We start from the raw sequence: 25,855 nt of genomic DNA, 5'->3' as shown, positions 1-25,855 counted from the left end.
AGACTGGGTCTCAAAACAAAGGCTGAAGAAGTGGGAGAGGTGGAGAAAAGAGTACCTTTGACTTCAAAATCTTCTAGAAGATTATGAGCTTTCTTCTTGAAATCATCGGCTGAGTGAATAAGGCCTGTCTTGAATTTCTCCTTGTGTTTCTTCAGCATCTGTTCGCTGTCCAGCAGAGTTTGCTGGAAGACGCCCCACTCACCATTGAGACTGTCCAGCATCTCCAGCACCTAGGGACATCGAAGAGGGGGCATGGCCCATGAGCAGGAGGTTTGTCCTCTCACCGGGGCTTTTAAGGACTCTTTTCTTATCTCCAGACCAGAGTCTGTGGGATAGTTTTCCATGTGTGATGAGGCCCAGAGAAATCAAGGAGAAACCCTTAAGCCGACCAGAAGTATCATTCGAGCCAGCCTGGGCTCCAGAGGCTTTTGAATCTTGAGTCTTCTCCCTCTCCCTTCTCTGCCCTCCCCGCTGACAGCACAGGGTCCCCCACCATCCGCTGCTGGTATGGACCCAACTCGGGTGGCTTACACACCACAGGAACTCACACTGTCCTCCACCAGCACCTCGTACTTTTCGAGAATGGCAAATTGTTCGTGTATGGGAGGGATCTGGGCCTCCAGGTTGGGCAAGTCATGCTGCAGGGTGTCCATGAGCTGCAAACTGACCCCCAGCTCCTCCAGCGTCTGGGGAGGGCGGCTGATTCTGAAGGCAGGCAAAGGGCACGCTGCTAAGCAGAAGGCACAGGGCCTGCCCCCGCCCCACCCCTGCCGGCCCCAGCCCGTACTTCTCCCCATTCTCCTTCAGGTAGTTGTGCAGCTCCAGGAGACGCCCCGCTGCCATCTCCCTGAGTAGAGTCGTGAACTTGTTCTGCCACTCATTGCAGTGCTGCACCAGCGAGAACTTGAGGTGTGAACAGTCCAGCAGCACAAACTGGATGTTGAGGACGGTCTCCTCTTTCTGCACGTTATTAGCCACCTCCGTGTAGCTGTGAGAGCCCCAGATCCCTGCTAGGATGTTGTTTTCTTTGCAGACATGCCCCCTGCCCTGACACCAACTCAAGGTCTCATTTGCTTCTACCCAGGCCTGGACAGCAGTTCTAGAGTGTTCTTCTACTCCCAGGTATTCTCCATTTCAGTCCACCCTGGGCATGCAGCTGTGACTGTCTTTTTCCCAATCACTGGCTACAAGACAGCAGTCAAACTGCGTAGCCTGGCATTCAAGGCTTTAGATTTGCATAGGTCTGGGGTGAGTTCACCCTGTGCTCCTTCCTGGTTCTGTGACCTCAGGAAGGTCTTTTTCTAACTGCTCTGAGCCTCAGTTTCCTCATCTGTAACACGGTGATGATAATAAAACCTAACTCAAAAGATGGTTGAGAGAATTCAGCGGGCTGCTGTATATAAATCCCTTTGCATACTTCCTTCCCTGTGCCTATGGTCTAGACTATTCACTGCGTGGTGAACATGCTCACGTGTTCCCATCTTTATAACCTTTGCTTACGCTATTCCCTCCATGTTGAATGCCCTCCCCACTGCCTGCCTCTGCCTGTTGAAATCCTGCTCATCCTGCAAAGCCCAGCCCTGAAGTCCCTTCCTCTGTCAAACCTTTCCTGAAGTCCTTGGCTAGAAATTCCCTCTCCTTCCACTGAACTGCCCTAGCACCTTGTACACCATAATCATGGCACTTATCACATTAAAGCTTGTGTAATAACAATAGGTACATTGTACAGTACTTTAGAGTTTACAAAGTGCTTTCATCTGTACTTAATAATATTAATAACTTCACAATGTTCCAAGGCAGGTAGCACAATATCTGTCTCACGGGAAACTGAGGCCCAGAGAGTATAGAAAACCTGCCCAGGGCTGCACAGCCAGTAAGGGGTAGAGCTGGGATGCCAAGAATTCTCAAGACACCGCAGCCACCGCTCTCTCAGCAATACTTTCATCTTCCCTGCTACACTATAGCCGTCAGGAGGAAAGAACGTGTTCATTTCTCTTTTTCTTAATTCCTCATGGCCCATAGGACAATAGTGTTTGTGGAATGAGTGAATAACCAAAGGACCATGAAAAGAACGGAGTTAACATCAGAATTTAAGAATCTTCTTCCATCTAACTCTGATCTGCCTTATTAGAAGGAAGCTGCTCACTTGTCTCATCTTTCAGATCCTTGGCCTTTCTCCTTCCCCACCCGGACCCTGCTGTACTCCCCCAGACACCTGATTTCCCCTGAAATCTTGTCCAGCTCTTCCCTGAGCTCCACCCTTTGAGAAGCAAAGGTACAGTGCCCCAGGTCCTGCTCCTTTCCTGTAGTTGGGGACACACATTTTCTGCACATCCCTCACCCCCAACCCCCTTCCCAAGTGTCCAGGCCGGGACCTCCTCCAATTCCGTACGTCCTACAGACAGACTTCCACACACACCTTCAGCACTCACCGGGCAATGTCAGCATCAAAGGAAGAGACAGGGGGGTTGAGGCGCTGGTAGCGACGAATGAAAGAGTCCTTGCTGATCTCCCAGATCTCCCGGTACATGTCCCAGGTCTTGAGGTAGTTCTGCAGCAGGCTCGCGTTGTTGGTCATTCCACTGCTGATCTGCATCTGGATCTTCTTGATGTCCTCATCTCGCTCTTTAAAGGGACCCAGTAAAACGCTTCTTGTTGTTTCCACCCCAACCCAAGCTCCAGCCTGGCACCTGGTCACAGACCTTCCACTGCAACGCCAGCTTCCCAAAGAAACACTGCTCAGACATGAGCATTAGAAAGTAGAGGAGGAACCAGGAAGTACGAGTATGACTCTTAGTGTCTCTTCCACAGGATCAGATGTCTCACCTATTGATATCTGGGCCTCTTGTAGCCCAGCCCCAGTCCCAAATTTGTCTTTCCTCATCTCCCACCCCAAATTCCAAATCTCATGAGCATCAGTCACTTAATCCCAACCCCCATCCCTGTGCCTGTTCCCTCCCCCAATCTGGCCTTTTCCTGGGTTTTCCACTGGTCCAGCATGTCTGGAAACAGCCCCGGTCTTTCCTCCTCGCTCTGCCCATTCCTCAGCCTCTGATCCTCCCACACCTTATGTCCTCCCCTTTGTCCACTCACCCACGATCATGTAGATGGGTTCACGATGCACCTTGCGCTTGGTGAGAATTTCAGGGAGGTGGCGGAAGACAGAGATGGTGGAAAAGAGGTGGTTGCCAATGTCATTGACCACACCTGCCAAAGTCTGCAGGGTAGGTGAGAACTCCACCTGTCGGGAATGCAGTGGAGAAGGGGAGAGAAGCCTCAGGACTGGTAAGGTCAAGGCCAAGGACCAAGTGTAGGAATTGAGGGAAACTGACAAATAAAGTATGATAGTTTGGGGATGTTGGGGGCAAAGTGGTTCCCACCTGTGCCACACCTCCCTGCACATCATTCTGCAAAATGACAAGGACTCGGAAGAGTGGGTTTGGCGTGGTCTTTCCATCCCCATTGATAGCCTTGAACAGTTCCAGGAGTGACCACTTGACGTTCAGGCGCAGGGCATCCTCCATCATGTGGTCCAGCCGAACCATGTACAGCATCCACTGCTGCTGAATCTGGTGGGGGAAAGGGAGAGAAAGAGACCCTCAGAGAAGACAGGGCAGGTCCAGCCAGCAGGGAGGGGAACAAGCTGGTTAGATGGAAAGGCAGGACATTGAATCCTGAAGGAAGTTGTTTGAAAGACTGCAGGCTGGCTGCATGCAAGACAAGAGCAGGATGTTTGAGAAGCACACGCTGGCAAAGAGGGGGAAATGTGGGAGGGAGAGTAAGAGAATGGTCTGATGGGACTGGGGGACTGTGGTTTTTCCAATCACAAAGCCCTGGCCTCAGGATCCCTACCTCAGGGCCATCATTCTTGAAGACTTCATAGGAGTTAGTCAGGATAGTCACCACATCCTGGTGCAGGCTTATCAGTTTCTGCTGTACAGCTGCCCGATGCTCTCTTTGGTCCTCCTCAAACTCCAGGTCCCTGTACACACGCTTGCCACTAATGCGTACCAGCAGCATCTCTGACATTTCTTGGGCTCGCCAGCCAATGGTCAGAGTGGATGCCTTGAACTCATTCACGATCGTCTGCACCTGGAGCCAGACCCACCCACAGGAGTTTCAGCTTGGGAAGAGACCCTCTGGACCTCATTCTACTTCCCACCTGCCCTCCAGCTGCAGTTGCTGACACAAAAAAAGTCCTTCCCCAAGCATACTTAATTTCTTTTACACTGCTCCCAGGTCTCTTTACCACTACCCAAGACTCAGGTACTAATCACCCAAGTGCCAGCCTTTCCATCAGCCTGGCAGACCTTTAGGGTCTGATGGCCACAGCCCACCTTGCTGGCATGTATGCGGCACTCTGTGATGAAGAAGGCACTCGCGCCTTTCAAGGCCCAGTGCAGTTTCTTGAGTCCAGGGTGGATCTTCTTATCCAGGAATCGGATACGCTCTTTGAATAGGGCCTGCTCATCTGGGGACAGCATGGCAATAATCCTGTGTATAAGACAGGACTGGTAGCTGGTGGGGAAAAGCTCTGAAGATCCCTCTTCCACACCAGGAAACTTGGTAGTGAAATCTGAAAGTTTCTAGACCACTAGTCTAGATTCTAGACTAGTGCTTTCCATAAAAACGTTTTGGGATGATGGAAATATTCTACAATTTGTGCTGTCCAATATGGTAGCCACTAGTCCCATGTAGCTATGGAGCATTTGAAATGTATCCTATATCAATGAATAACTGAATTTTTTATTTTAATTAATTGGAAATAGCCACATGCAGCTAGAGGCTACCACATTGGACACTATTCAAACAAGACTATACCCCCTTGGACTTCAACCAGGCTGAGAAAGTTATCTACTCCAGTCTGAATATTTGTGTCTCGTCCAAAACATTTGTATGTTGAATCCTCACTTCCAAGGTGATGGTATTAGGAGGTGGGGCCTTTGGAAGGGTGGAGTCCTCATGAATGAGATTAGTGCCCTGATAAAAGAGGTCTGAGAAAGCTCCCTTGTCTCCTTCCACCATGTGAGGACATAGCAAGAAGATGGCTATTTATGAACCAGGAAATGGGCCCTCACCAGACACTGAATCTGCCAGCGCCTTGTTCTTGGACTTCCAGATCTGTGAGAGATCTGGGAGCACCCAGAACTGTGAGAAATAAATTTCTGTTGTTTATAAGCTACCTAGTCTATGGTATTTTGTTATAGCAGCCCAAACACACTAAGACAGTACCTAACCCAGAGCAGGGCCTCACTCCAGAGGTGAATACCAAGGGAGTTCAGAGACTGAGTGGTGGGAGGGTGGGTAGTGGGCCGCACAGCCTTGGTTCACTGAACCTGATGCTGTTCTGTGCCCAGAATCCTAGCACCACCCAGTTCCATTCCTAGAGAAGTGATCCAGACCTACAATATATATGGCCAGTGCCCCTATGGGGTGGGAGGGGACCTGCTAGCTTTTGCTCTCTACCTTATAGCTGGAAGACCAAGGACAGGAATAATCACAAGGCCATAAGAGAGAGTATGGGAGGCCATTTTTTTGAGATGGACAAAATGAAAAGAACAAAAACTGTAGGAAACAGACAACATCACGGGACAGATAAGACAAAGAGGAAAAATAGAACAGCATCCAAAAGGGCTGCAGTGGGGCCTGGAGCCCTCTACCTATTATAGTCCCGAGCGACGAGCAGCAGGTTCTCACGAAGAATGCGCAGGTCCTCGGCTCGTTCGGCCACGTTCACCACGTAGTGGGGCGTCTCAAATAGCAGCCGCTCCCAGTAGTCAATCTCCACAAAGAGAATCAGAAGGGACCTTTGAGGGAAAGAAAAGCAGAGCAGTGAGGGGACCACTGCAGGGGTGCAGGGCCGGGAAGCATGAAGAAATTTAGAGACAAGAGAAGTAGACCTTCCAGGTAAAGAAAGCCAACAGGACACAGTTACTTTTGTTCCCTCCCCGGGCCATTAAGACAGCGGTAAAGGGGTTTTCTGTGTGTTTAAGGCAGAATCCCACAAGCATGAGGAGACAACAACAGAAAATTTGGGGAAGTTGAAAAGCAGATGGAGAAGGAACAGAACAGGGATCCTAAGCAGAGTGGGGACAGCTGAGAAGCCACTCAGTGTGCACTGTAGGCTCCCTAAAGGCCCAGGCGCAGGTGGCTACAGGGACCTCTGCAAGGGAGGGGCAGGCATGGAAAGTTCAAGTAGCAGCTCTGCCCTACTCTGCATAGTTAAGTGCCCTTCCCTCAGCCCAGCAAAACACTGAAGACTTATTGTCTGGAGAAGGCAGTACAGAGACAGAGGGTCTTTGGACTGGGGACCCCAGGCCCAGTTGAAGGAGAGAATGTGTACTGAGAGTGGGGGCATTAAGTGACCACATAAGTACTGTTAATGCCCCCGTCTCTCCCACCCCGAAACCCACATTCTAGCAGTGAGAATGAAATTTCCCAGGATGAAATTTGAAAGATTCTTTTCTGTGGCCTCTGAGCAGCCTAAGGAGAAAAGTCCTAAGGATGATGACCTCAGACAGATGTCCCTCAGAAACAGCCCGCTCAGACAAAGTTTACAGGTTCAAAGTTCACAATCCCCACCTACTGGCTCACCAGAGCTGCCATCAGCTTTCCAGTTCCCTTCCTTAAATACGGACAGACACCAAGGACCACAACACGTTGGTCTCTACCTTTCCAGGCACGAAAGGTGGAAGCCAAAACAAACAAACAGAAAAGGCAACTGGAAGGGAACAAGAGAACTGCTCATCCTAGAGAAGGGGATGAGCTCTCATCACCCTCACTGAGGATGCTCCCAGGCCTTATGCTCCTTGATCTGTAGGTGTCCACATTGTGGGGTACTACTCCCCACTTTCTTCAAACATACTCTTTTCCCCTGGCTTATGGACCACAATTCTCTTCTCTGCTCCTCCCTTCAGTAGCAGTATCCTTCTCTCTCCCTTGGAAATACCGTCCAGGCAGGTGCTAGGGACACAGCAAAGCATCTGCTTCCTCTGCAGCTCCCTTAAATGGGGCTCCTCGAAGTTCTTCACATCCAGTACATTCTCCCTGGCTGATCCCATCCACTTCTGTGGCTTCTGCAAGCTGATGACTACAAAATCTACATGGCTGACACTCTATGTCCTACTGTCTACTAGATACCTCGCCCCTGCTTGCCCTATAGGCACCTCATGCTCAGTGTGTCCAGAAACAAACACATCGTCTCCTCTGCAAACTTGGAGCTCCTGTCTCAGGGAAGAGAACCAACCCACTGCCTACACCAGAACCACATGTCCTCCCTTAGCTTCACTTTCCAACAGCCAACCACCAAGTCCTCCTGTTTGTATATGCTAAAGCAAAGTTCAGAAATTCAGACACCTCCAAGGCAAGTGTAGCTCAAATGCGAGGATAAATGGCAACTGACACTTGGCTTAAAGTTTGAGCTAGAGTGCATACTCCCTCTAAAAGAGCCAGGCTCCAGGCCCCAGGCAACTGTTGACATATGGGAATGCTGGCCCAGTGTGGCTACATTTTCTAATTTTTCAAGAGAGGCCAGAAAGTGGGCCTTTATATAAAATCTCCCGAATTTTAACCATTAACAAATTCAACTGAAAAATAATTATTGGGGGGCAGCTTTTGGACTGTTGGCAATGTTCTATCCTTGATTTGGGTGGTAATTGCAAGGGTGTTAGATTTTATAACTATTTGTTAAACTGAACATACAAGTTTTAAGTATGTTTCTGTGTCTATGATATGTTTCATAATAAAAATGTTTTTGAAAGGAAAAACTATTTTAAACAATAAGATATTTGTAAAAGTGGCTGGTTACAAAACTAACTTACAAAAACCAAAGCTTTCTAATATAAAAACTGTAACCAGTTAGACATTATCATGGAGGAAAAGAGACAATGATAATTAAAATAACAAAAATTAAATATCAAAAATTAACCATAAATAAATAAATACATATATGGAAAAATGACTTATAGGCAAAAGGCAGGACTTAAATAAATTGAAAGGAAAAAAACACTATTCTATAGGGAGAAAGACTCAAAACCATAAAGATATTCATTCTTCTGAAGTCAATCTATAAATTTAACCCAATCTGTGTTCCTATAAAAATAGGAATGGGACAATTTCTGGAACTAAACAAATTGATTCTAAAATTCTTATGGGAAATAAATATTAAAAATAGCCAAGAAACTCTGAAAAAAGAATAGTAATGAGGACAATAATTAAAACAGTTTGATTCCTGCACATGAGTAGACAGAGATACCAGAATAGTGAGTCCCAAAATAGAAACAAATATACTTGGGAATTTTTTAGTATGAAGATAGTAGTTCAATAAATGAAACTGAGTCAACTGGCTCTAGCCATCTGGGGGGAAAACAACAAAATACAAAACTCAAGTTGAATCTGCACCTCTCTCCCTACACCAACATAAATTTCAAATAGATCAAAGATCTAAATATGAAGAATAAAATAATAAAATACCAGCAGAAAATATGGAATATTTTTAAAAATAGAAAAATTAGAATAAAAATCACTTGACTTTTTAAGTCTGTAAGTTTTTTTAAATAAAATTGTACTTTTTAATCACAAAGGATAAAAGTTTCCACAACCCGAAGACATACTTAAGAAATTTTGCATTCTGAATCCTGCTGAAATGTTACTTGGAAAGAATATTGAGGTGAGAATCCCAGAATTTTTTTTGTCTGTTCTACAGGCAAGCACCGAATTCACAATACAGGAGATAACATTTCAAATGCTGCAAAGGATTATATTTTCACCGTCTTAGTTGGAGAAGAATCTTCCAATGAATGAAATCATTTTCAAGTGCTTACTTATTTATAATACATGCTTTAAGAGATTGTGGAACAAGAAATGCTGTTTTTTCAAACCTTGATGATCTTCACTAAAGTATGGTGTTGTTTTTTGTTTTTCCCAAAACTGACAAAATTTCTTCAAGTTGAGTAAGCCTCTCAGAAATACAAATGAGCAATGGGTCACCAGGCACATAAGGAAAGCTTCCAAAGTAAAAGAGAGAGGCCAAAGCCAAAATCACTAGATTTACTAAAAATCAACCTACAATTCCAAACCCAGTCAAATGTCCAGCAAGTAGAGAGCAGAGAACAGTTTTTTGCCAATCATACAAGAACTCAAAAACTTGACTTCCCATGCACTGTTTCTTGAGAAGCTACTAAAGACACACTCCAGCAAAACAAAGGCATAAATCAAGAAAGACAAAGACAGAGGAAACAGGAAACCAAACAAGAAAAGGGGCTCGGGGAAGTCCCAGGATGACCCTTTTGTAACAGGCCTTGAAAACCAACCACCTGGACCAAAGCAGGAGGACAGGGGACAGAGAGATCTAAGAAAAATATAAGACAAGTAACATACCTGACAGGTCAGAGCATGAGGAAAAACACTGTTCAAAGGGGTTTTATTAGTTGGTTTGGAAGAATGAATGATAGTGAACAGTGTGCTCACAAAAATTGTGAAGTAATTGTTAATTCCACAAAGAGCAGAACATCATACAAGCAAAGAAAGAGCTATAGCAACATAAAATTACTTAACTCGGCAGTAAACCATACTAACCAAATCATAATAAGAAGAACACTGAATATCGATTTAACCAAACATTATATTATAGCTACATGGGAAGGAGGGGGGTGTGAATATACGTGGAGACATTTCTAGTAGCATAAACATATTCACATATGTTCTTCAGACTGGATGCCTTGAATTTATCTGTGTTCATAAACATCAGGGCAAGCCCCCTTGAGCACGTGCAATGACCAACATTGCACCAGAATGTTTCTTCCTTTTCTCATCTTGGCAAGATTTTTGAAATAACTTTAAGGCAAATTATCAAATTTTAATTTGTTGGTCAAAACAGGATGAATTTGGAAAATACCTTCCTGATGTTGAGCTGAAAATCCTATGAGGAACATTTTTCATAAGGATGTTTAGTCTTTAATAGAACAGTTTGCCAATAAATTTCCAGAATGTAAATTTTATGTTATTAACATATATCATTTCTTTTAAAAAAATCCATTCGGGGAATTATTTTTGTAAAATATTTGATAATTTATCCCCAAACAGCAATAGAGGTAGGGAAGGGGGCAGCTGAGTTCAGTGCTGAGCCCAGGGTGGACTGACCCAGTGCAGAAAGCACTCACCATCTGACCAGGGGAAAAAGAGGAGAGGGCAGCTCTAGGGACAAAAATGAACAGACGACAATGTCCCCTCTCCTGCTCAGTGGAGATTTCACTCTGCTCTACGCAGAGTGATAACACAGCTCTTCAGCCAGGGCACAGATGACATCTGGACTACGTTTGTGTTAAGTGCAATCTGCAAAGCTGGTCAGGCCATAAAACACAGTAAAAGCCAATTTGGGCTTCAGAGTTCAAATATTTAGGATATAAAGTGGGATAACAAAACCCCACGTGGGATAAAATAAGTGCTATTAAGGACTGGAAGCCTCCAAGACTGAGAGAGTCAGCTAATTCTGAGGACCATCAGGACATTTGGAAAGTATGCTTGCTTTAAATCTTAACCAGACCTTGTACACAAAGAGTAAACCCAGTGAAGTTATCTGCACCTCCTTGGAGTGTTAGTACTATAAGTTTTGGAAGCTGAAACTCTTGGATTTCTTCACTGGTTTGATGATCCCAGACTTTTCAAAACCCTTTACTATGATCATGTTCTTTCCCATCCGTTATTTACTGGATTGAGGCAGCTTTATCTTAAAACCACAAAAATGTAAAGTATCTTATATCTCTCTAGAAAACAATTGTCAAAGGACAGGAACAGGTACCTCTTCTATCTGGAAGAAGTGTCTAGCCATTATTTGGGTTTCAGATAAACCCAGGCCATAAATTCTTGGCTCAAAGTTGCCTTGTTAAGCTCAACTATAAAGATTATGCAAAAGGGATTCCAGACAAGAGATGCATGCGGCAGACAGAGAAGCTGTCTCCTACTTTTATCCTACTAGATGGACACACTATGCTTAAACTTCAGGTAAACATACCACTGTAGGGGGAAGGGAACAAGGTGTAGGAAGCCTAGTTGAAATCCTCCAGTGCATAATATTTAGAAACCTTATAGAAATTGTACAAAAACTTACAAGTCTATCAATAGTGGACTGGTTGATTAAATTACAGCACAGCTATAGTAAGAGATACTCTAAGCCGTGAAAAGGAATTAAGTAGTTCTACACATACAGAAAGAAAAATCTCCCATACATATTATTAACCTTTAAAAAAAGCAAGTTGCAAAAATACGTTCATAATGAGATCCTATTGTATGTGTGCAGTGTACATTTTTGATTACATGGTAATCATGGTTACCTCTAGGGACTGGGGCTGGGTGGTGGATTTTTACTTTTTCCTTTACATACTGCTTCATCCATTTTTTTAACAGTGTGCATATCTACCTTTGTAATTTAAAAATACCCAGTACAGATTAAAAAGATTAAAAGGAAACAACCAGATGAAATAGGGGGGAAAAACAGTGATTAAAAAATATGCCAAATCAGGCCAGGGGCAGTGGCTCACACTTGTAATCCCAGCACTCTGGAAGGCTAAGGCTGGAGGACAGCTTGAGTTCAGGAGTTCAAGACCAGCCTGAGCAAGAGCAAGATCCCCGTCTCTACTAAAAAATAGAAAAAATTAGCCAGGTATCATGATGCGCACCTGTAGTCCCAGCTACTCGGGAGGCTGAGGCAGGAGGATCGCTTGAGCCCAGGAGTTTGAGGTTGCTGTGAGCTAGGCTGATGCCATGGCACTCTAGCCCTGGCAACAGAGCGGAAAAAAAAAAAAAAATATATATATATATATATATCCCCAAATCATTAAACATGATTATCTTTGGGAGAATTTTTTTCTTCTACTTTTCTGCATTTTAAAATTTTTCTAAAATGATCAATAATTAAATTAATTTTATGATGGAAAAATTAAAATTAAAAATTAAATTTTGAAAACACTTTGAATATACAAAATAATATGTATAGTATGCTACTGTTTATGTGAAAAAGGATACTTGTGTACACACCTGTGCTTATCTCTGGGAGGTTACACAAGAATCTGGAACACTGGCACTTTCTTCGGAGGGAGACTGGGCCAGTGGGGAAAGCAGTGGAGGGAGACTTTTCATTCTCTACCCCTGTCTGACTTTTGGACTTTATATCATATGCACATATGAGTCCTTCTTAAAGGTTAAAACGTTTTGAAAATTAAAACTTATGTCACTCTGCTAAATTTATTTTGAAAATACTATGTTCATCAAGTTGTATTGGGCAACTTTTTTTGAAGGGGAAATAATCCTTATCGATGGTTTATTCTTTGTGAAGACCTTTACACATGTCATCTCGCCTGGTGACAACTTCAGAAAAGGGTTTTTTTTTAAATAGATAAGGAAACTCAGGCTCAGAGAAATTCAGTGGCTTTCGTGAGGTCGTGTGGCAAAATAGATCTGCTCCAGGGTTCAGACCCCAGACTGTCAGGCATTGAAGTTCATGCTTTGTCCACTCTCGGGGCTGACCCTGAGGAAGTAGCCACCAACAAGTACTTACATCCGGCATTTCCTCACCTCTTGTCTCAACTTTTGTTTTCTCTCGTATTTGGAATGTAAATATTGGTCATTAGTGTTTAATGAAATTGTTATTTGAATACAATCCTTTGAAATGGAAAAAGAACAATTGGTGGACTGAGTATGTTCATATTCATATTATTCCAAGGGTGTCCAAGTGGCTCCCCAGATACAGTGCCTTTAGGGGTACCCAGCTCAGTGGGACAATGTGTCTTACAGGTTCAACCCCATTATGTATTTGAAAATGTCATCACTATGAGTTACTCTGGCCTGGCTTCTAACTCTTCAGAATCATACCGTTGATTTGTTAGGCAATTTTTACTTGATAATGATCGGTCATAGCTCACTAAACCAGGAAACTCACAAAGGCAGTCTCCAGCACCCCTCACTGGCCAAAGCCTTATTACCTCAAACCTCTCAGCCTCTCACCCACGCCTCTGCCTTACCCCTCTCTCCCGACATCAGCACTGCTTCTCCATCTTGGTTCTTCCACTTCCTTTCTCAACCGTAATGGGTCACCTCTCCCTGGTTAGGCCACCTCCAGCCACCCAGGACAGACATATGCGGTCTCATCTGTCTGAGACTCCATCTCCACACAGGCCTTCTCTGGCAAAGCCCCTTCCACATTTGTCCCAACAAATATGGACATTTTATGAGGGAAAGCCAAGGCTCAGAGCAATAGCCGAGCAGCACAGGAAACAACTCTCCCCACAGGGCACAGCTGATGCCAGGCGAGAGCCAACACCGATCAAGTGGAAAGTTACTGCCTTCTGATTAGGAAAAACCTGTCACGTCACCAGAAGCTTTTTCATCTCTACAGGCCGATGCCTTACATAGCTTCTTCCTTATTTTCCTCTTCTGCATCTTACATGGACAGGAAGCCCCGCTCCAGAACTAGAACTGTTGACTTCCAGAGTAACAGCCTGACTTCCCTAGGGCAGGGACTTTGCCATTTTATACATTCCCTGGGCCTATCTCAGTTCCTAACACATGGAAGCCTCTCACTACATATTTTTGAATAAATTAATTAATGGGTTAATTGCATTTTAAATCATTATGGTATGAGAATGTCCTAATTACAAAGCTGTAGGAGGGGCATGAGCTGACAGCCCAATCCATTCTCAGGAAAGCCCAGACCGCGGCTGGGGATTTGGATGCTTTAGCTGAGCCATCACGGCCATCTAGTGGCAGAACAGCCACATCACCGGTTTAGTAGGTTAGGGGGTTTGTTTTTTAATCAGCTTTTTTAAAAGATCAATTGTACAATTAAAATTAAGTGATCGCAAGCATACTACAGTATAAGAGAGAGAGAGATGAAGGAAAGAGCCAAAAGGTGGGGAACTTGGGGGAGTTGGAGAGGGAGCGGGTGGGGCCTGTACTTGTCAAAGTTGACGTCCAGCATGCCCGCCTTCTCCTGGCTGATTCGCAACAGTGGGGTATCCAGCCGCCGGATGCAGTCCTTGTCCAGCGTTGATGTCCACTCTTGGAAGGTTTTTCGAACCAGTTCGTCAATGGCCTGAACCATCTGCTGATAGGTATGTACACTCTCCTCCCCGGTCCCAATGTGGGGCAGGAAATGAGCTCCAGAAAGGCACTGAGGGGGAGAACAACAGGTGGGCGGAGCCACCATGCTCCCTGACACCTCCCACATGCTCACCTGCACACACACGTGCACACATGTACACACGTGCACACATGCACACACACCCCCAACAATATGTATAAGGCTTACTATGGCGATGGATTGACTTCGACAACGTTAGAAGGAAAGCAGAGTCAAGAAGAAAGTGAGAGGAAGAGACCAAGGCACCACGAGAAAGTGAGTCAAATGAGGAAAGAGAAGCACAGAGAATCAGCTCAAGAGAAAAGCTGGGAGAAAAAGGTAACTCACAGAAGATGAAGGCTTTAAGAGGTATAAGGTTGAAAACTAGTATCAGCCCTTGCTAGCCCCAGTCCCGGCCCACCAGTTCTAAAGGAGCTTCCAGGTGTCCACAGGCTGCCTTATTCTCTCCCAGAACCAGTCACATGACAGCAGGTCAGTACCTCAATAGCTTTCGACCTATATTCCCAAAAAGTTAAAAATTGTTTTGTTTCTTCGTGCAGGTTCTTCCAGAGAGACCAGGCCCTACAAGGACCCCACCTGTCAAGGTCTCTGGACCCTGACGTTGTATTACTCTTCTGCTGGCACTATTCCTTCTCTGCACCTTGATATGAATTCCTAAAATGATCCACATTCTGCCAGCCACACTGGGCACCTCTACAAATCCAAACCCATGCCCACCTCACTGAACTGAATCTGCTACTCCCCTCCTCCCATTTAGTTGCTGGCCACGAAAACTCCCTAGGGGACCTCTCTGGACCCGTCCCCCATCGCTCCCAGCTCACAGAGGACAGGTCTGGGGAAAGGCCGGGCACTCACACTCATGACCCGGTCGATGCGCCGCCGGAGGATCCGCACACAGTGCGCCTGCCCGGAGTAGTGGGCCATGTACGGCTCCAGGAACGGCCGTTTCTTGTTCAGTTCGCGGTTCACGAGGGCCAGTTCGCTATTGAACAGCATGTAGAGATCCACCGCCTTCTTGTCATACGTGCGCTTGATAGCCTAAGGAAGGAGAGGGAGAGGATGACCACACGCCCCGGCAGGCGGTTCCCCCTTGTCACTCATCCCAGAGGAAAGCTCCACCCCTGCTGCGGGTCGCGCTCCTCAGGGACGCAGGACCTGGGAACCAGAGGATGGAAAGAGGCGCCAGCACTTCCAGAAACTGGAAAGGGCACAGGTGTGGGGGTAGGATGCGTCTAGAAGGCTCGGGAGGAGCTCATGGAAAGCGCGAGAGACCCTGGAATCGGAGGAAGCGGGCGGAGCGGCGCACCTCGCGGGTCGCAAGCCTGTGGAAGGTGTCCAGCAGGAGCACTCCATGCTCCACGTCACGAACTAACTCGAAGGCCGAGGTAATCAAGTTCTGGGTCATCACTTCCAGGTCCTTGATTGCAGCACGGAATCTGCACGGTTAGAGAGGCCCGTGGAAGTGTGGGTGCCCTGGCCTGCCCCTAAGTGCACCCCCAGAGTCAGAATCCCATGTGCTGTGGGGTACAGGGGGCTTCCTGTGAGCCAGACACTTAACTAAGTGCTCTACATCCATGAATCCATTTAATCCTCAGAATGAAGATTAAATAGGTTCTGTCACTTTGTTTTATAGAGGAGGAAGTAGAGGCACCGGCTGGTGGAGTAGTTTGCCCAATGTCACATATGTGTATGTGGCAGAACTAGGATTCAAGTGTAGCTCTGGAACTTTAACCCGAGCAGCCACCTCTCTCCCCTGCACTCCGTCCTGCCCTCCCCATCCAATCCGTCCTTACTTTCACCATTCCTTCCTACACTCTCACCACTCCTCCCATGCTGGTCTCCCCATCTCCCTTCCCTGCCCAACCCCAGAGTCACTCACTTATTGTAGTCTTCATGCCAGGTGGTGTTCTTGACATCCAAGATACCACCGCGAACAGCTCGCAGCATGTGCAGATGCTTATAAAAGATGTCCTCAATTTCCAGCAAGTTCCGTGTTATCTGTGGCCCCTGAGCCCCAAAGAAGCAAGGAAGGGGACCCTGCTTGCCATCTTCCCAGCGGGCAAAGTGATACTGACAGTCGCATACCTAAAAAGAAGCCAGTGTGAGGGTTCCTGCTTTCCTTTCTGAACTTGTAAGTCCTGAGTTCTTTGGTTTAGCTTCAAATGTCTAAAAACTAAGAAGAACCAACCAGACACAGGTGGCTGCTGGGATGAATTTTGGCTGCAGAATGAAATATGAGGCCAGGGCAGTGATAACAGAAACCAAAAAGAGTGAGGTGGTGGTAGGACATACAATTAATTGTGCAGGAAGTGGTAAGTTCTATGCTTAGCCTCTTAATAAGAGCCTCTGCCCCATCTCCCGTGGCTCCTGGGCCTGGGGGGTGTGGGGGGTGGATTCAGAGGGTCTGCTACTGGCTTTGGATTCTCCTTCCCCAGCAATCTCCCCACCTCAATGAGATCCTTGCAGCGTTGCACAAATGCATCAACCTGAGCAAATATGCTGGTCTGGTCTAGGACCCAGCCCCGACCGGAGAACCTGTGTTAGGAGAAAGATTGAATCAGAAAGCAGGAACATTAAGGATCAATCTGGCTATCCAAAGCTAGACTGTGAGCCCTAGGTTCAGGGAGAGCCCTAGAAAACCAGATCCCAAGAAGCACTTTTCCTGAATCCTGAAGGAAAAGACTCAAGGTGAGAAGAACTGGAGAGGAGACATGGCATCTAAGTTCTAGGAGAAGGTTCACACATAATGAAATTTTAGACTGTGGAGTCAAGATAGGGTTCCTGGGATCAGAGAAGAGAAATTATTAGAGTGAGAAGAACCCAGGGCTAGGAGCTGGAGTATCTGTATCCAGAGAGGAAACTTGGCCAGATGTAGAAACTCCTAGGTCTAGGACAATATAACCCAGAGGCTAAAAAATGTGCACAAGAAAGGAGTCAGAATCTACCCTCTACAGTAATGACAAGGGGGGTAATATATGGGACATTAGGGAGATAGACTGTACTGGGTATGCATCTGCACAGCCCTCAAGTAGTGATCTTTCCAAGCATGACAACAGGAAATGCAGCCTTGTAGGTCCTCCTTGCTGGAGATGACATATCCCTCAAAGATCCGGTCCAGGGAGATGGCCTGGCAGCATAAGCGGATGATCTCATTGCTCATCTGTGGAAGAGGTCCCAGTAGCCTCAGTGCCCAGCCTTATTTACACCCAGCCCCTTCTCTGCATCCCCCTGACTGAGCCTCAGGTCTCAGCCTCCTACTCCTTGATTTGACTCCAGAGACCCATCTTACCCTTGCTCCTCCACTGCTGGCTGGGCCAGCACCTCGGGGCTCCTCATCCACTCCTTGTCCTAGGTGGCCCCCTACTCTGCAGCAGCCCAGCTCTTCAGCTGCCCTGCCCAGCAAGCTCTCAGCTCAGCATCCCTTCCTCTACTCTTTGGCTCTGTCACCCTAGTGAAATGCACCGGGCCCTCCTCCTCAAAAGCTGACATTCCTTCCTAAACTGACTTCACCCCCACTGCAATCTACTCCTGGGAAGTGAGGAAAAGATCTCCCCCTTCTGCACAATCCAACCTGGGAATCTGTCCTTCCTGCCTCCCTCCCCTTGCTCCATCAACTCCGCCTCTGAAGCCCCTCTTCCTGCCTAGGTTACTTTCATCTGGAAACAAAAAGTCCCAGCCAGGCCCCAATGCTGAGCATCACTAAAACTGATGGTGCAGGTAGAAGCCTTTAGCCTCTGTCTCAGCTGAAGGGCAATCCTTGCTACCTTTCCACCCACAGATCTTCTGCCAAGTGAATTCCACCTTCTTCAGAAAATCTGGCTACCCTCCTAAAACCCTCCATCCCACCCTTGGCATACACACACCTTTCGGAAGAGGGAGGTCAGTCTCTCCCTAGTGTTGTAGTGGGGAGAGTTGACCCAGATGATGCGGATGAGACTGATCAACTTAGGGAGCTTATTAGAGATGTCCTTAGGCCGCGTGAAAGCCAATTCCTGGTAAGGCTCCTTCAGGATTGACAAAAATGTCAGATTTGACTGTGCTTGACCAGAGCCATCCTGGCGGTAAAGAGAAATCAGGAGTAGATTTATCCACTAGAAAGCACTGATTCAAAGCAAGCACTTTTCACCCAACTTGCACCCTGTGCTGACTTGCCTCTACTAGGAAGCCCTCCCATCAACCCTGCCCAGTAGCAATCATTTCACATCTCTGCTGCCCCTTGGATAGAGTTTGCACATATCAACTTTTATTCATTTACTATTTTCTATACAAGCATTTTTACGTCTTTTCTCATGTGTGCATACAATCTCCCCCTACCAGAATGGGAATTCCCCAAGTCCAGATTTTGTGTTTATTCCTCTATTTTCTCCAGTTGATTTCAGAGCTCTGTACAAAGTGGGTACTCCCTAGCTGTGAATCAACTGGCTGGACATCACTCCCATTCGTCCCCATGGTTGTCAAGTCCCCTTCACTGCCCTGCTCTCAACCAGAGCTTTAGACTTCTCCAGCTAGTTAAGGCTCAATTCCCTTAACCCAGCTGAAAATTTCACCTAGGAAGACAGGTCTTCTATCTGTATTATACAGGTCACTCTTACCTCCTGTGTGACCCAGCACAAACATAATCAGCTTGTCACATCATAGCAAAGTGTTTATCCTAGCCAGAGCAATTAGGCAAGAGAAAGAAATAAAGGGCATCCAAATTGGAAAAGAGGAAGTCAAATTGTCCCTGTTTGCCGACAACATGATCTTATATATAGAAAAACCTGAAGACTCTACCAAAAAACTCTTAGAGCTGATAAATGATTTCAGCAAAGTGGCAGGATACAAAATTGATATACAAAAATCAGTAGCATTTGTATACATGAACAATGAACTAGCTGAAAAAGAAATCAAGAAGGCAATTCCAGGCCAGGCGCAGTGGCTTACGCCTGTAATCCTAGCACTCTGGGAGGCCAAGGTGGGAGGATCGCTCAAGGTCAAGAGTTTGAGATCAGCCTGAGCAAGAGCGAGACCCCGTCTCTACTAAAAATAGAAAGAAATTATCTGGACAACTAAAAGTACATATAGAAAAAATTAGCCGGGCATGGTGGCACATGTCTGTAGTTCCAGCTACTCAGGAGGCTGAGGCAGAAGGATTGCTTGAGCCCAAAGGTTGCTGTGAGCTAGGCTGATGCCACGGCATTCTAGTTCAGGCAACAGAGTGAGACTCTGTCTCAAAAAAAAAAAAAAAAAAAAAAGGCAATTCCATTTTTAATAGCTACAAAAAAAGAAATTAAATACCTAGAAATAAATTTTACCAAAGAGGTGAAACAAGGAAAACTACAAGACACTAATGAAAGAAACGGAAGAGGATACAAACAAATGGAGAGATATCCCATGCTCATGGATCAGAAGAATTAATGTTCCTAAAATGACAATACTACCCAAATCAATCTACAGATTCAATGCAATCCCTATCAAAATATCAGTGACAGTCTTCACAGAAATAGAAAAAATCCTAAAATCTGTATGGAACCACAAAAGACCTCAAAGAGCCAAAGCAATCCTGAGAAAACAAAAACAAAAACAAAAACAAAAAAACTGGAGGTATCACACTACCATGCCTTAAAATATACTATAAGGCTGTAGTAACCAAAAGCGTGGTACTGGCATAAAAATAGACACATAGGCCAATGGAACAGAATAGAGAACCCAGATATAAATCCATACAATGTCTGGGTGAGGTGGCTCATGCCTGTCATTTTAGCACTTTGGGAGGCTGAGCCAGAAGGATTGCTTGGAGTCAGGAGTTTAAGACCAGCCTGAGCAGGAGTGAGACCCCTATTTCTACAAAAAAAAAAAAAAAATACAAAAATTAACCAGGTGTGGTGGCAAATGCCTTATTCTCAGCTAGTCAGGAAGCTGAGGCAGGAGGATCACTTGAGCCCAGAAGTTTGAGACTATGGTGAACTATGATGATACCACTGCACTCTAGTCTGGGTGGCAGAGAGAGACTCTATCGCTAAATAAATACATAAATAAATAAACCCAGACATTTACAGCCAACTCATTTTTTTTTTTTTTTGACAAAGTCACCAAGAACACACAATGGAGAAAAGACAATCTCTTCAACGAATGGTGTTGGGGAAACTGGACATCCATATACAGAATAAAACTAGACCCCCCCCCACCTCTAACTCTATAAAAAATCAACTCAAAATGGATCAAAGAGCTAAATGTAAGACTTGAAACAATAAAACTACTAGAAGAAACCATAGGGGAAATGCTTCGGGACATTGGTCTGGGAAAAGATTTTATGAATAAGCTCTCAAGAGCACGGGTAACAAAAACAAAAACAAACAAATAGGATAATATCAAATAAGAATCTCCTGAACAGCAAAGGAAACAATCAACAGAGTAAAAAGATAACCTACAGATTGGGAGAAAATATTTGCAAACTATTCATTTGACAGAGGATTAATATTGGAATATACAAGGAACACAAACATCTCAACAGCAAAAAAAAAAAAAAAAAAAAAAAACCTGATTTTAAAATGAGTAACTTATCTGAACAGACATTTCTCAAAAAAAAAAAAAGACATACTAATGGACTACAAATATATGAAAAAATTCTCAATGTTACTAATCATCAGGGAAATGCAAATCAAAACCACAATGAGGTATCATCTCACCCCAGTTAGGATGGCTGTTATCAAAAAGAAAAAATAACAGATGCCGGTGGAGAAAAGGGAACTCTTATGCACTATTGGTGGGAATGTAAACCAGTACAGCCACTATGGAAAACAGAATGGAGGTTCCTCAAAAAACTACAAATAGAACTACCATATGATCTAGCAATCCCACTAATGGGCATTTATCCAAATGAAAGGTAATTATTATATCAAAGAGATATCTGCACCCCCATGTTTATCGCAACAGCCAAGATATGGAATCAACCTAGGTGTCCAATGACGGATGAATGCAAAGCAAATGTGGTATATTATACACAATGAAATACTATTCAGCCATAAAAAGAATGAAATCCTGTCATTTGTGGCAACATGGATGGAACTGGCAGGCATTACTTTAAGTGAAATAAGCCAGGAACAGAAAGTTAAGCACGGCATGTTCTCATTCATATATGGAAGCTAAAAAATGTTGATCTCTGCACATCTCAGCAAGGATGTAAAAAAAAAAAAGTTTATCTCATAGAAGTAAAAAGAACAGAAGATACTAGAGGCTGGGAAGGGTTGGGAGAAGGGAGGGATAGGGAGATTTGTTATAGGATACAAAATTACAGCTAGATAGGAGGACCAAGTTCCAGTCTTCCATACCACTGTAGGATGACCATAGTTAATAATATATTATATAGTTTCAAATATCTAGAAGGAGGATATTGAACATTCCCAACACAAATAAATAATATTTAATAAGATGGATATGCTAATTACCTTGATCTGATAACTATATATTATGTATTGAAACAACGTTATCTTCCCCATGAATATGTATAATTACTATTTGTGAACTAAAAAATAAAACTAAAAATGTTTTAAACCATTAAAAATGTTTAATTTTAAAAATTTAAAATAAAAAATGTTTCTCTTATAACTCTCTAGACTGAACCATGTGGGCTTGTCTTTGGTTTTCATGCCATCTAGTAATCCTATTTTGTGAAAATCTTATTTTCTCAGCTGGAGTATAAGAGTTGGGCTCACCGAGGGCATTCGACGTATATTTGTTGATTAACTAGATGTCTCCCTACTTACACGATTAACTCCTTTAGAGACCCTGTATTATTCAACTTTTACACTCTCCATGAGTACCAGGCCAAACACTGGGTGGATTGGTCTGTCGGTGAAAGCTCCCCCTTCTCGGCCCCTGGTATCATCCCAGTCATTGCCCACTTTTTACTGAGCCTCCATCCTTTGACCCACTCACAAACCTGGATCTGCTGGGCCAGTTTCATAAAGGGTGCCAAGTAGGATGACTTGGCAAGGCGCAGGATGGACTCGATGTGTTTCACTCCCTGCTTCACCAGCTGTTTACTGATGCCAGACAGGTCCGTGCATCGGTTGCGCCAGAACTCAATCTCCTCCAATGGACCTGAATTTTCTCCTGTCTCCACAGTCTCCTGGGCACTGAGCACCTCCTTTATCTGCCGGGTCCAGTGGATCATGGAGGCTGCAAGGGAGAGTACAAAACCCCTTGCCTTTCTTCACGCTGCTCCCCAATGATGTCTCCTGCCCCCACATAGCCCTCCTAACCCAATTCCTTTGTCAACATCTGGGCTGCCCCTTTCCTCTCCCCTGCAACCCCCAGCAGATGCTGGCGATGCCAGCCACACTCACTCTCTAGCCGCTGCACCAGCTCTTTGTCCTTCACCACCACCTCGGGCTTCACGTTCATGGCCTCAGCGGGGATGTAGAGGACTGTGTGCCCCTCCAGTTTGTACCGAGTGTCTAAGCAAAGGAAAGGCCCATGGCAGCTTTCAGAGGGGGGGAGTTCTTGCTGCCCCCATAGCAGTCATGGCTGATGATTGGTGGGGGGCCCAGGAAGTATATGCATTTCAGGAGAGCAGTCAGGAGAAACTGACCCATGCTTTTTTGATCTCAAAAGGAGAAATGACAGAAGGCAAGAGGGAAACTTCATGGAGGTATAACAAGAAATTGCCAAAAAATAAAGTCAAAGGTCTTTACCACATGCTCAATACTCTCTACCATGAGACATGCAGGTCCCCCCACCACCCCGCACCACCTACATTTCATCTTACCTCACATGCACTCTTAAAAATTTCCAATTCTGGTCAGGTGTGTGGTGGCTCACGCCTGTAATCCTAGCATTCTGGGAGGCCAAGGCGGGAGGATCCCCTAAGCTCAAGAGTTCCAGACCAACCTGAGCAAAAGTGAGACCCTGTCTCTACTCAAACTAGAAAAATTAGCTGGGAGTCGTGGCATGCACCTGTAGTCCCAGCTACTTAGGAGGCTGAGGCAGGAGGATCGCTTGAGCCCAGGAGTCTGAGGTTGCTGTGAGCTCGCTAGGCCAATGATGCCATGGCACTCTAGCCTGGGCAACAAAGCAAGACTGTCTCAAAAAAATTCCAATTCTAAGCTTGAGCAGGTCTGGCCAACCACTTCTGCAGCAGAAAAGTGTATCTGGATTAGAAGGTAGATCCTGTGCCCTACTCCACCTATTCGACAAACCAGTAGGGTTGGGAGTGCACTAAAGAAAAACCAGCTACTGCAGCCTTCCTGCTCACCTGTCAGGCAGGCCAAGAACCTGTGCAAATGAGAAGCAAAGTGATTTCGAATGCTCTCCGGCCAGGTTTTGTTTGTAAAGATCTGAGGGGCAAAGACGCCACCGAGCAGACGAAGCAGGGCTGGGATGTAGGAGCCCCGCACCGTCCCATACTGCACAGTTGCCTCGAAGTTCTCTGGAGTGATGGGGACCGGTGCTTGGCGAATGAAGTAGACAATCTGATTCTGGGTCTGCATGAAACACAGTAGATCAGAGTTCAGTCTCCAGTCCGAGCCATGATATCCAAAGGAACCTGGGGCTCCAGTCATGAAAACCTGGAGTCCTTTGTCACAGCCCCTTAGTGTGCACCCTGATCCTTCTCTAAAAGTCAGTGCCATGAGGTGCTTCCTGTTCTTTCCAGGGACGTAATAGATTCCATACCCAGAGAGATGTGGGGAGGAAGTGCAAAGAGTATGCCTTGAAGGTAGGGCTGTGTATTTTGTCCAACTTGGCTCCAGAACCAAGTCCAACGCCTGACACATAGTATTGCTCAATAAATGTTTCTTGGATGGATGAATGGATGAGTGGTAGAAAAGGAAGGAAGGAATGAAGCACATCAGCCACTGGAAAAGCAGAAAGGACTGGAAGTAAGAGACGGCTGTGTAGAGTTCCATATCCTTTTTCCCCAGTTTTTCATTTATCTTTTGATTTTGCTTATAGTGAGTTTTTGTTGCTGTTCCCATTCAGAAATGTGTAACTTTCATGTAGCTAAATCTGATACTTTTGGCTGGGCACAGTGGCTCACACCTGTAATCCTAGCACTTTGGGAAGCTGATGCAGGAGGATCACTTGAGGTCAGGAGTTCGAGACCAGCCTAAGCAAGAGCGAGACCCCGGTCTCTACAAAAAATAGAAAAATCAGCTGGACGTGGTGGTGCACGCCTGTAGTCCCAGCTACTCGTGAAGCTGAGGCAGGAGAATCACTTGAGCCCAGGAGTTTGAGGTTGCTGTGAGCTATGACGACACCACTGTACTCTACCCAGGCGACAGAGTGAGACATTGTCTCAAAAAAAAAAAAAAAATTCTAAAATTCTTTAAAGTCCTTTCTACCACATGCTTACATGGGCCATTCCCACCCTAAGATCAGATTCACCTGGGTTTTTTTTTCCCTCCTTTAGTGCTTTTGTGACTATTCTTCACAATTTAATTTTAAAAACTAAAACTAAAGCATAAAGAAGAAATTAACAGTCATCCATCTTGCCACTACCCAGAAATAAATCTTGGCATCTTGTGTCCATTTTTTAAAAAGCTTATCAATAATTTTTGTTAAGACGATATATTTTCATTACAAATAAATGAAACAATGCAAAAAATACAAAGATAACAGTAAAAATGTCATCTAAAATTCCACCACCCAGAAATTAATAGTTAACATTAGAAAAAATATTATTCCAGACATTTTTGTACAGATATATGCATATATAAAATTAATTAAATGAGTTTTTTAAAATAGGATCATGCTGTTTTAATTAAAAGTATTAAATTTAATTTTACTTGAATTTAAGAGAATAAAAAGAAATAGAAGTTGATATAAAGGAATCATTGCGCCTCAAATAAATGTTTCTTCACCCAGAAGAGAGATTTCCTCCCAAAAGACCCCTTTCTACGGTTGTAAGACAGAAAGATTATGAAAAATATTAAGAGTTTTCTCACTCTCTTTCAATTTTAAGTTCTATTGACTCACTGCTTTTTCTTCCCCCTTGGTACTCACTGGTTGTAGTATCGACTCTGCTTCGAAAGGCATTAACATCCTCATTCTCCCTCCACTTCCCAATTTTTGTTATGGTATTATTTTTACATTGTTAAAGTTTATAACATTCACATTCTATAAATAACTATAATTCCTATGGTTATTTAATATCAGTTCTTTGTTTAAATGAACTGAATGTTCATTGATTCTCTATTCCTGAGTTCTTTATTTGGTTCATTTCTTGATTGACTGCATTGCAATTGATGTTTCTAATTTTTTTAAATATGGTTCTTTCAAAATTGAAAATGACAGCCTATTTTTTGCCTTTATACTTGAACATTTTGACTGGGAATAGTACCCTTGGATCACACTGTTTTTCCTGCAGAAAATATTCAAAGAGGTCGGAGACTAACCTGACATGTCTGGTAGATAATTTGGTTTTTTGACTAGGAGCCTAAACTAATTTTTTCCCAAACTTACTTTGAAAAAATTTCTATGCATAAAAAAGTTACAAGAAGGCCAGGTGTGGTGGCTTATACCTGTAATCCTAGCACTCTGGGAGGCCAAGACAGGAGGATCACTTGAGGTTAGGAGTTCAAGACCAGCCTGAGCAAGAGCGAGATCCCCATCTCTACTAAAAATAGAAAAAAATAGCTGAGTGTGGTGGCACACGCCTGTAGTCCCAGCTACTAGGGAGGCTGAGGCAGGAGGATCACTTGAGCCCAGGAGTTTGAGGTTCCTGTGAGCTAGGCTGACACT

General features: G+C 44.7%; 1 protein-coding gene across 1 annotated transcript in view; it reads right to left on the bottom strand.

The window, feature by feature from the left end:
• The window catches only part of DNAH2 (dynein axonemal heavy chain 2), a 98,294-nt gene that overhangs the window by 61,046 nt on the left and 11,393 nt on the right, over positions 1 to 25,855 (bottom strand). The window contains exons 4-20 of the mRNA XM_069483320.1: positions 23,370 to 23,598; positions 22,462 to 22,572; positions 22,056 to 22,294; positions 17,998 to 18,189; positions 16,014 to 16,219; positions 15,441 to 15,570; positions 14,990 to 15,172; positions 13,950 to 14,164; positions 5,661 to 5,807; positions 4,338 to 4,494; positions 3,853 to 4,092; positions 3,381 to 3,569; positions 3,094 to 3,241; positions 2,433 to 2,625; positions 788 to 988; positions 549 to 705; positions 56 to 230 (exon numbers count right to left, since the gene is read on the bottom strand). Coding sequence (XP_069339421.1) covers positions 56 to 230; positions 549 to 705; positions 788 to 988; positions 2,433 to 2,625; positions 3,094 to 3,241; positions 3,381 to 3,569; positions 3,853 to 4,092; positions 4,338 to 4,494; positions 5,661 to 5,807; positions 13,950 to 14,164; positions 14,990 to 15,172; positions 15,441 to 15,570; positions 16,014 to 16,219; positions 17,998 to 18,189; positions 22,056 to 22,294; positions 22,462 to 22,572; positions 23,370 to 23,598 — 3,112 coding nt within the window. The remainder of the gene's footprint in view (positions 1 to 55; positions 231 to 548; positions 706 to 787; positions 989 to 2,432; positions 2,626 to 3,093; positions 3,242 to 3,380; positions 3,570 to 3,852; positions 4,093 to 4,337; positions 4,495 to 5,660; positions 5,808 to 13,949; positions 14,165 to 14,989; positions 15,173 to 15,440; positions 15,571 to 16,013; positions 16,220 to 17,997; positions 18,190 to 22,055; positions 22,295 to 22,461; positions 22,573 to 23,369; positions 23,599 to 25,855) is intronic.

This window comes from Eulemur rufifrons, chromosome 9 (genome assembly GCF_041146395.1).
Source record: "Eulemur rufifrons isolate Redbay chromosome 9, OSU_ERuf_1, whole genome shotgun sequence".
Lineage (NCBI taxonomy): Eukaryota > Metazoa > Chordata > Mammalia > Primates > Lemuridae > Eulemur > Eulemur rufifrons.
This window is presented reverse-complemented; position numbering and strand designations above follow the sequence as displayed.